This window comes from Fukomys damarensis, unplaced genomic scaffold, assembly GCF_012274545.1.
Source record: "Fukomys damarensis isolate Sample0158 unplaced genomic scaffold, DMR_v1.0_HiC HiC_scaffold_32, whole genome shotgun sequence".
Lineage (NCBI taxonomy): Eukaryota > Metazoa > Chordata > Mammalia > Rodentia > Bathyergidae > Fukomys > Fukomys damarensis.
In genome coordinates, this window is record NW_022900944.1 from 13,046,140 (window position 1) to 13,057,641 (window position 11,502).

The following is an 11,502-nucleotide window of genomic DNA, read 5'->3' on the forward strand; positions in this document are numbered from 1 at the left end:
GAGACTCCCCTCCAGTAGAGGGAGCAAAAACTTAATCAATTCACATCAGAAGAAGGGGAGGTGGGTTTCTTAGTGCCTTTTAAGCATCTCTACATTTGTCTAGACATTACAAAAACTGTTGAAAATACTATTTGAAATAATTAAAATATCAAAAAAAAAAAAAAAAAAAAAATGGTTGACCCTCCTCCAGTAGAGGGAGCAAAATCTTAATCAATTCACATCAGAAGAAGGGGAGGTGGGTTTCTTAGTGCCTTTTAAGCATCTCTACATTTGTCTAGACATTACAAAAACTGTTGAAAATACTATTTGAAATATAATTAAAATAGATCCAATGGGAAAGATAATGATTTGATCTTCAAATAAGGCTTTGAAATTGAAAACAAAACAAAACTGGTCCTCTTTCAATATTTAATTTCAAGAACCATGGTATATTTTAATGTCTACTGTTGCTCACAGGTAACCAAGGGTTAATGCATTTTATTTTATTTTTTCTGAGACAGGGTCTTGCTATGTAGTTCAGGGTGGTGCTGAACTCACTATGTAGCTCATGCCAGTGTCGAATTTGCAGCAATCCTCCTGCCTCAGATTCCTGAGTGCTGGGATTACAGGCATGTGCCACCATGCTTGGAATTAGTGCATTTTCTAAATTTTTAACTTAACAGCAAGATTTGAGAAGTACAGAACATTACATGAAGTACATTTTTATTGTAAAAATAATAAATGACAAAAATTGTAGAAAACTAGTGAAAAAAAGTATAACTACTGCCCTTAAACAACTTATTTCTTTCTTGCATTTTTTTCACATACATATTTTTATATTATTATTGGGGGCATAATCAGCTGGAAGGAATGGTGCTATTCAGGAGGCTGAGGTAGGGAATCAAAAGTTCAAGGTAAGACTGAACAACTCAGTGGGATCCTGTCTTAAAATAAAAATTAAAAAGGACTGGAGATGTAGCTCAGTGGTAAAGCAGCCCTAGGTTTAATTCCCAATACCACAAAATAAGTATAATTATAAAAAGATTTAGTACTGGGCTGAGGATTTAGCTCAGTGGTTCTGCTGCCTGCCTCACAAGAACAAGGGCTCGAGTTCAATCACTGGTACCAAAAAAAAAAAAAAAAAAAAAAAAAAAAAAAAGAGAGAGAGAGAGATTTAATACTAAGTAACTTTATAACACAGTTATATATAACAGTCACAGTCCTGAGCAATTTTACGTCATGACTGTCAAATTTTAAACCTTATTGACAGATCCTATTAGTATTTTGTACATTAAAAGTGAAAGAAAAAAGAGATACAAAGAAATTATATAATTAGCTCAAAGTCACACAGGTAGTAAGAGGAGCCAAGACCATGTGGTCTGGTACCACAGCCTGCACTCTGAACCACTTCACTGCAATCTTAATTTTAAGTTATGTTTTTCTTCTCATAATTAACATGCTCTTAGTATTAGTCCTCAAAGTCTTTTGTATACTTACAGTAGTCCATCTAATAGGGATAGTAACAAGCTATGGTATTTACCCTTGTCCTGTATGAATATAATAAGATAAATATCTTTGGGTATATCACTTTAGCAATGTTTGGATTGGTCTAATATTCTACCATATTGTTTTCCAAAATAATTATATCAATTACCAAAAAAATGAAAGTACCAGTTTCATCATAAACTTCACAGTATTAAGCATTGTTATTTTTATTTTTTATTGTTTTTGTGATACTGGAGAGCCCCAGCTCTTCTTTATTTTGAGACAGGATTTCACTAAGTTGTTAAATTGCCCAGGATGGGCTCAAATTTGTGATTCTCTTGCCTTAGACTCACAGAGCTGAAATTACAGACGTGTTACCAATCCCGGAATGCATTAACATTTAAAAAATTTGTTTCAAATATGTAAAAATGAAAATACTCATTACATTTTTATTATTAAAGTTGTATATTATTCTGGTTTTGTTAACTAATTCTCTTTCCTTTTCTGTGGATTTCAACTTATGTGCTTATTAATCTAGTTATCAACTGAGAGTTTAAGTTTTACTATTCAATTTATATTAGTTTTTTATAAGAATATTAACATTATTTATGTGCATATTTGCCATAAAGTTTTCTTAGTATATTTTATTCTTATTTGGGTTTTTCATTGTTTTTGATAAAATAACCTTCTGTTAAAAGTAATGATAAAGTAGGCTTAGTGACGCACACTTGTAACCTATTTTGAAGGCAGAGGCAGGCAGATAGGAAGTTCAAGTCCAGCCTGGCTAACTCAGTAAGACCTTGTCTCAAAATAAAAAAATAAAAAGGGCTGGTAAGGTAGCTTAGTGGTAGAGTTCCCCTGGATTCAATACTCACTATAAAATAATTAATTTATAATTTACAAATTGTAACTAATTTACAAATAGCTAATTTAAAATTACAAAAGAGATCTTAAAACCTTACAATTTTCTAAATACAAAAGTTAGTCTGTTGCTTTGAATACATCAATGAATCATTTTCAGTAAAACTTTTAAAGCAAGATAAAGCTATGTCAAAATATGCATACTCAGTAGAATTCTGAGTTTAAGAAATCTTGAATACATCTCATAAAATTAACTCACGAGTAAAAGCCCATTCTAGACCTAATCACCAGAAACAAAACAAAACAAAGCTACATACCTGTCGCTGTAAACATAGTCGATTTCTGTCATGTAAATGCTGATGATTAGAAAATGATGAATGCCAGCTCCGACCCTGACATTGCAACTGAGTTTGAGCCATATCAGAAGGCCGTGCTACAAGATGTGAAGTAAAGTGTCGATCAAGATCATGATCTAAAACATGATTTGAATTATCTTGTCCAAATGTTGACTCATCAAATTGGGGAAGGAGCCCCTCCTGAAGGAGGTCCTCTGGGTCAAGTCCTGTGAATGGCTCAGTTTGAGATTCCACTTGATGAAGTAAATTCTCTTCCAAAGATGAAAAGCCATTAGTTTCTACATGATCATTGAAGTGGCCCATTTGAGTTCCTGAGTCAACAGGATCTGGGAAGTTCATGTGCACAGGAGATAATTTTGAATTGCTATAATTACCCTGAGGATGTGACAAATGCAACATTTGGAAATTACTTGAATTCAATGATGTACTGGGATTCAGGATATGCTGAGTGGATTCTTGCTTGATTCCCCTATGAGGTGAAAAGGAATTACTTCCAGGAAAATCAGATAAAGTCTGATTTGTATGATTGGGCGTAAGAACAGCAGAGGACTGAAGGAGACTGTTTGGTGAGATATGATTACTGGAAAAGGAATAATGTGAAGAAAACTGCTGTGAATTACTGACAGAACAAGAAGTCATATTTGGGGAAGGTCCATTATAATTTCCTTCTTGATGACTGCTACACTTTAGAAAGTGTACTGAAGGATTTGATGTTTGAGAAAATTGCATTGAAAGAGACTGTTGTGAAGTAGATGTGTTAGTAATTTGTGGTGGATGGTTAACATTGACTCTATGTGGACCAGAAACATTAACGTCCATAAAATTTTTAGACTGGCAGAGAGAATTTTGCCCTGGGTTAAGATTATTTCGGTTTTGTTGGGAGCGTAGTGAAGTACACTGTGTTTGTTGTTCACTGGCCTGAAATAAGGCAAAGTCATGGTGTGCAATGAAGCTTTTATTTTGATGCATAGAGTGTGAATGTCCTTGATGAAAAGGTGATCCATTTTGATTAGAAATGTTAGTAGCTGTCTGATGGCCCCACATTGGGCTGCCGTCTGCTACATCTGGAAACAAACCATTGGGTTGGTTTTGGGGGTGATGAACTGGAGAACAATTAAACTGAGAGTGTGGAGATAACACATGTTCAACCGGGCTACCAAAAGATTGATTAACTTGGTGAAACTTCATTGAATCAAATTGATTTAACTGTTCAAAATCAGTCATCTTCTGATGTGTTGAAGTACCTTGAACATGATTCAATGAGTCTATGTGCAAAGGTTCAAACTCTGCACCCAAGTTCAATTCATCAACTAGTGAAACAGGTCCTGGTTGTACAAATGCATCATCTGACAAACCTTCCAAGGTCTCACCAAAAAGATTGGCATCATCAAAAAAGTCCATCATTGGATCTGTCATCTTGAAAATTCAATAACCTCGGCTGTTCCCTCCAAATAGGAGTATATTCTTGTTCTCTGTAGAAAGTATCACTGGATCATTTCTGAAGGTCATCAACTAATCCAAAACAGGCCAATGATCATTACTGCTTTACATAATGACATGTCATAAAGTATCAGAATCCTAGGAAAATAAGAACAAAAGCAATTTAAATTTAACAAGTATTCATTAAACATATAAACAAGGTGATACATGATTTTAAAAACAAAATATCATTTTTATAGGATAATTCATTGTAAACAGTTCCTTGATATTTCATATAAGAAGGGGGGAGCTTCCTGCAGTGGGCATTTAAAAATAATAATGCATATTACTTTCTTTTGAAATTCTTTTTTTTCCCCCTGGAACCAGGGATCAAACTCCGATCTTTGAGCTTGCGAGGCAGGCACTGGAATCACTGAGCTAAATCTCCAGCCCTGAAATTCATTTTAGGATTAAAGAGTGTGAAGCAAACCTAGGAATACCACATTTTCCCCCATACCATGAAATGGCTATCACTCCAACACTCCTAGCCACTATGTAAAATATGTATTATACTTCTGTATTATGTTTTACTAAAATAGCTAATATCAGACCTTTTCAGATAAATGCATTACAATCTTTTGCTCTGGATTTCTTGAGCAGACAACCTGTTACTGTATAATATATGTGGAACTGCATTAAAAAGAGCAACTGCAAAGGGGACCAAGAGATGAAGTGAGAGGGGTAAAAGGGAAAGGGAAAAGAGACATAAAAAGAATGAAGATGTGTTAGGTACATTTACCAATTTCCTATAATTAATGCAATCAGTATGTACTGCAAATATGTACTAATAAGTATTAAAATAAAAGAAAAGCAATTACATAGGCTGACCCAGAATTAGGCAAAAGTTACCTGGTCAGCTGACAAACAGCAGAGACATATGCTGGGAGAAATGTTGGGAGATAGTCTCTTGGGCCAGGGATTTAGGTCAGTGCTGCTGCTGCTTCCCTCGCAAGTGCAGCGACCTGAGTTCAATCCCCAGTACCAAAAAAAAAAGCATTCTTCACCCCCAAATTGTTTAGACATATGAAGCAGAAGCAAGCACCTTCTGATAATCAGTTGTAGTCACTATTACATCACTTGGAATATATGAGTTCCTTATAAAGGATTTACTAAACTTTGCAAATATTACAAAAGAAGAAAACAAACAGTAGCTTCAGCCAAGCAATACACTACCTTTATGACAGTCAAGAGAAAAGTGATTATACTTTCTTGGTATCTGAGAGGAACTGGGTCTAAAATGCGATCATCCAAATACCAAAATCCACAGATTACATAAAATGGCCTAGTATTCACATATAACCTTCACTCTTATATACCATAAATCATCTCTAGTAACTTATAATACCTAATACAACATAAATGCTACACAATAGTCATTATACTGTAGTGCTTAAGGAATGACGTAAGTAAAAGGCTGTACATGCTCAGTACAGATGTAACCTTTTTCTTCTAGTATCTGTAATTGGTTGAATCCTTTAATGAAGAACCCTAAGATATGGACAGCCATTTGTTAGTGAATGTATGTATATTACCCAAAAATGTGCAAACACACAAACTTATGTATAAAAATATCTCAGTTACTTACTTTTATTAAAGTTAATCATTGTTCCAGACTTGTATCATTTCAAACATTCTTAAAGACAATTTATGGTTTTGCCCCCAACTTGTCTTGCATAGAGAAGCACAAGTGTAAGGTATGTGATCCTCTACATATTAGTTTATTCAAAAATTAACAAAGAGCTAATTTTCAGAACTTCTATTTTGGGAAGTCAACATTTTAAACAAAATTTCTGCTTATACAGGGAACAGTTGTGCATACTTATAATCCATCAACTTGGGAAGTTGAGGCAGGGAATCATGACATTAAGACTAGTATAGACAATTTAGCAAGATTTTATCTCAAAAGAACCCCTGGGTTTCATCCCAAGTACCACAAAAAACAAACAAACAAACTGCTTTAACTATAAAAATGCTTTTAAAGGTTCTCTGAAATAAGAACCACCAGACCTGGAATAGTTTTACCTGAAAAGTGACGATTTAACAATCATGACAGTATTTATATACTTTAATAAATATATAATTTTAGATAAAGTAAAATATAGAAAAAAATTTTTTCCAGATTTTACAAATATGAGACATGGCAGACTATGTGACCTGAATAAAAGCACCGGCCAAAAAGTAATTTCTCTTGGACATACCCTACATTCAGCTTCAGACATGTGACTAAGGCCCATTAATGTATAATAAAAATCATTAAATCAGAAAAGCAATGCTATAGTAGATTGACTAATGCTCAACTTATAATGCCAAGCTGAAATGAATCACCGTGGTCTGGGCATGGAGGATCCGCCTGAAGATTGTTACCAACAGCCATCAAAAAGAGAACTTGAGGACAAAATCTTGGCCTTTTGATTTTCTAGGACAAGCTTGTGGTGGATGGTTTTCCTGATGCAAACTAAGCTGTTCTTGTAGGAAGAGGAGCTTGGGGCCTTGCTGTCCCTGGGAATGGCTGCTGTTTTCATCAGGGGAACTCTGATCTTTACCATGACCATCACTTCCTGGCACCAATGTGGATCCTTCAGCCTGGTGGCACAAATCCTGCATCTCACCAGTCTGGCTTCCAATGATGGTCTTTGGGCCTTCTAGGCACAGAGCCTCAATGGACAAGCATGAGACCCTGCTGGGATCTAGGCCCTCAGTTGAATCCTTTGGGCTTCTAGTATGGGTTAATCTTTCTTGCACTCCTCTGCATTTGATTTTTTGAGTAATTATTATAAAATAATATTATAAGTTATATGTCCTGTATTTAATGTAATCCCTTGTCCAATCCTGCATTCTACAATAAATGCCTTCTGCTTTTATATGGATGCATGATTATTTAATCAAATGGAATATACAAAATACAATGGAAGGTATAGAATCCAGTATTTCATCAAATAACTATAAGGAACATAATTTGTTGATATATGATAAAGAAAAATGCTGCCAATTACACTGATACTTCAAATTTTTACTGTATAATTATTTTAAATTTATTAAGATAAATAAAGGATTTGATAGGTTCTTCTGTCATAAGGCATTTTGCGTAGTTCATAAAACACTTCATTGTTGCTTTGGAAGAAAATGTGGAATTGTATCATATCTTTAACAACAAATACTTGCTTTACCTAATCCAATTTAGGCTCTGTTCCCATTTCTGTGCAGTTCTACATACTCAGTAACTTTGGTTAAATGCTCAATAACATTGTAATCTTTTAGATGACATCTTATACAGTAAATAAATGTGTAATCTCAACAATGTATACAAAGTGACGACAATATATATAACTAAGCTTGGGTGCCCACATGCAACATGCAACCTGGCAGACTGTGACCTAGACAAATCTCAATTTCAAAAAGTGAAAAATATGCATCTTAGAATTAATTTCTTACATATTAGAATTATCACTTTAAGAATTCAGAATGACAGAAAACTCCCCAACTGCATGGTAAGATTACCCAAATAATGCATCATTAGTTCATACAGTTTCACTTACTGTGATAATAAACTTATATCATGAATTTATAATAATTTACTGTAGGCACATATATACATATATTCACATACATAATTTTTTTTTAAGGCAGGATCTTGCTATATAGTTTGGGCTGAGCTTGAAATCACTATGTAGCCTGGGCTGGCCTCTACTTGTGGAAATCTACCTGCCTCAGCCTCTTGAGTGGTGGGATTATAGGCATGTGCCTTGACAACGGGATTTATTTTTTTATTCTTAAAAAAATGAAGGTTTTTAGCGTGTGTGTGTGTATTTTGTTTTGTTTTTTGTGTTTTTTTGGTGGTACTGGGTATTGAACCCATGTTTTCACTTTGTGCTACACCCCCAATCCTTTTTCTCTTTCTGAGACAGTGTCTCACTAAGTCACTAAAATGCTCAGGCTAGGCTTGAACTTACAATCTGTTGGCCTCAGCCTCCCTGAGTGCTGATATTACAGGAGTGTGCCACTATGCCTGAGTTAAGCCTATTCAGAAAATCAATTTATGATATATTAGAATAGTAATATTCCATTCAGAAAAAAATAGGGTACTCTTTGAATTTTTGTAATTTTTCTACCTGAGTCTCACCTAAAATATGAGAAGTGGCATTTTTTTTCCTTTGGATTTTTGAGACAGGGTCTCACTCTGTAGTTGAGACTGACCTGGAACTCACTATGTAGTCCAGGCTGGTCTTGAACTCACAGCAATCCTCCTGCCTCAGCCTCCCCAGTGCTGGGATTATAGGCACGTACCACCATGCCCAGCTAGAAGTGGCAATTTTAATTAAGAAAACAATTTTGTTATTTTGCCATCCAAGAAACATTTACTAACAATTTCTAGATACTAGGATGATGAATAATATGATCCTGAAGGGGAATAGAGACAAGTCAACATATCATGGCCAATTTGTGTTGCGGGCTTTAATGAAGGTAAGCACAGAGGAAGAACACTTGAAGGCAAACAAAACAAATATAGACATGAATACTATTGTAATAAGAAGATATACATTCAGTATATGATCAGACAGTAGTCAACCTTAGATATAAAACTAAGGACTAGCTAGACGTGGTGGTCCATACCTAGAAGGCTGAGGCCCAAGTTTGAGCCTAAATTGGGCAACTTAGTGACTTAACAAGGCCCTGTCTCAAAATAAAAATCAAAAAAGGGCTGTGGAGGTAGCTCAGTGTGAAGGCCTTGGGCTCAATACTCAGACACACATACACACACACACACGAGAGAAATCAAAGCAAAGCAAAAACAACAAAACACTAGGGACTAAAGCCAGGCATGTAGCATGCCCCTGTAATCTAGCACTTAGGAGGCTAAGGCAGGAGGTCACTTCAAGTTGGAGTCTCCTGGGTTACATTGTGAGTTTATGGACAACTTGGACCACAAAGGAAACTGTCTCAAAACACAAAAACAAAACATCTAAGCACTAAAAATGTAAACAGTGAAAAAAATGCCCATAAAATCCAATAAGCAATGTTTCCTGATTTGAACAGATTTATTCTACAATTTGAACAATGCTTATTGAAATTTCTCTTTCAGATATATTGTCTAAAAACATGTAAGTCTAATTATCACTTATTTAAGCAAATGTTTATGGGCAGCTCTGATACATCTAAAATATCTTTGTATAAACCATCAAAGTCCCTGATCTCAGGAAGCTAAGACTATAAATGGAGGAGAGAAGAGAGAATGGCATAAGAAAACTATATTATATATTTAATAAAACATGATAAATTTGGCCTAAAAGAGGCATAAGTTCATCTGTAAGGTGTTTTACGGAATAACTTGACTAGTTACTCAAGAAAAGCTTCCTTGATCATGCAGCTACTGAGGAGATGCTTATAAAGGGATTGAAAGAAAAGTCCAGGCAAAGGATTCAGTAACAAAGAATGGCAGCAATGAAGGACATGTTTAGGAAACAGTATATGCCCATTGCTGGGGGTATGCAAAAGGAGAAAAGTGGCAAGTAAAGCAACATAAAATAAAGCAGAAACAGAAGTTGGAACCCTGATGAAAGGGATCTTATCACTTATACATATTAAAATAGTACTGTATATCTGAGTTGGAACAATGATGCACATATGTAAGCACTGCTACATAGGAGGCTAAGGCAGAAAGATCAGAAGTTTGAAGCCAGCTTGGGCAATTTAGTGAGACCCTGTTTCAAAATAAAAATTTTAAAAGGGTTTGTGGCCTGAACCAATAATCCCAGCATTCTGTGAGGCTGAGGTAGAAGGATTGCAAATTTGATCACAGCCTGGGTAATTTAGTCATTTAGTAAAATCCTGTCTCAAAGTACAAAAAATAAAGGAGTAGGGGCCTGGGGGTGTAGCTCAGTGTGAAGGCCCTGACTTTAATCTCCGGGGCCTTAAAAAAAACCAAAAAAAAAAACCAACGACAACAACAAAAAAACCAATCAACCAAACAAACAAAAAAACTGGGACTAGGCACATAGTTTAGTGCTCTCTGGATTCAACACCTGTATGAGAAAGGGGAGGAGGAGAGTGCATCTGAGAAACCAAATTCTTCTAAGATTGAGACAACTATGTATTTAGAATCAAAATAAGATTATTTATCTACATTTATCCAATGGCAATGTATAATGATTATACAAAATGGACTCAAATATCAACAGGATAAAATTTCTGCCTTCAAAAATAATTCGTTATCCAGGACACAAAATCAACATTAAAAAAAAAAAAATCAACAGTTTAGCTGTAGTGATCTGTGCCTGTTATCCCAGCACGGTCAGAGGCCGAACGAAGCAAAAGGATCACAAGTTCCAGTCCAGCCTGGGCAACACAGCTATTTACCAAGACCTTACCTCAAAATAAGAAAATTTAAAAAGGGGTGGGGCTGTAGAAGGGCTGGGTTCAGTCCTCTATGGGGGAGGGAGGGCTCTGCTACCTACCAGTCATGAATTAGCTGAGAAAGACATCAGGAAAACAATTCCAATTCCAATACCTTAAAAAAAAAAAAAAAGATACCTAAGAATCAACTTAACCAAGAAAATGACAGACCTCTACAACAAAATTATAGAACTCTTAAGATTTAAGAAACTGGACACCAGAAGATGGAAAGACCTATGTACATGGATTGACAGAATTAATATAGCTAAAATGCCATATTACCAAAAGTGATCTACAGATTCAATGTTTCATCAAGTACCAATGATATCCTTCACTACACTAAGAAAACCAATCTTAAAAGTCACACAGAAATACAAAAGACCCAGAATAGCCAAAGCATGCAAAGGAAAAAAAGCAAGTTTAGAGACATCACAATTATTGATTTCAAATTATACAACAAAGCCACAATAACAAAAACAGCATGTACTGGCACAAAAAAGGACATGTGGCTGGGCATGATGATTTATGACTATAGTCCCAGCACTCAGGAGGCTGAGGCAAGAGGATCACTGTAAGTTTAAGACCAGCCTGAGCTACACAGTGAGTTCAAGAACAGCCTGAACTACAATAGCAAGACCTTGTCTCCAAAGAGAGACACCGAGAGAGAGAGAGAGAGAGAGAGAGAGACAGACATGTAGACCAATGGAAACATTAGAGAACACAGAAACAAACCCACATGATTACAACCATCTGATTCTGGACAAAGAAGCCAAAAATATATATTGGAGAAAAGATACCCAACATTTTCAACAAATGGTGCTGTAAAAAACTGGATAACCTTATATAGAATGAGACTAGATCCCTATCTCTTGCCCTGTACAATCATCAATTCAAAATGGATCAGACCTTGACTAAAGACATGAAATTGAAACTGCTAAAAAAAAAAAAAAAT

General features: G+C 35.4%; 1 protein-coding gene across 9 annotated transcripts in view; it reads right to left on the reverse strand.

Annotated features, from left to right (window-relative positions):
• Window positions 1-11,502, reverse strand: part of Chd9 (chromodomain helicase DNA binding protein 9) — a 238,395-nt gene that overhangs the window by 146,976 nt on the left and 79,917 nt on the right. For 6 of the 9 annotated variants that reach the window (XM_010629542.3, XM_010629534.3, XM_010629538.3 and 3 more), the window contains exon 2: window positions 2,643-4,259. In XM_010629542.3, coding sequence (XP_010627844.1) covers window positions 2,643-4,097 — 1,455 coding nt within the window. In that variant the 5' untranslated portion in view covers window positions 4,098-4,259. Of the gene's footprint in view, window positions 1-2,642; window positions 4,260-10,612; window positions 10,666-11,502 lie in introns of those variants that run through there. The other 3 variants (XM_033757998.1, XM_033757997.1, XM_010629506.3) reach the window with 2 other exon arrangements.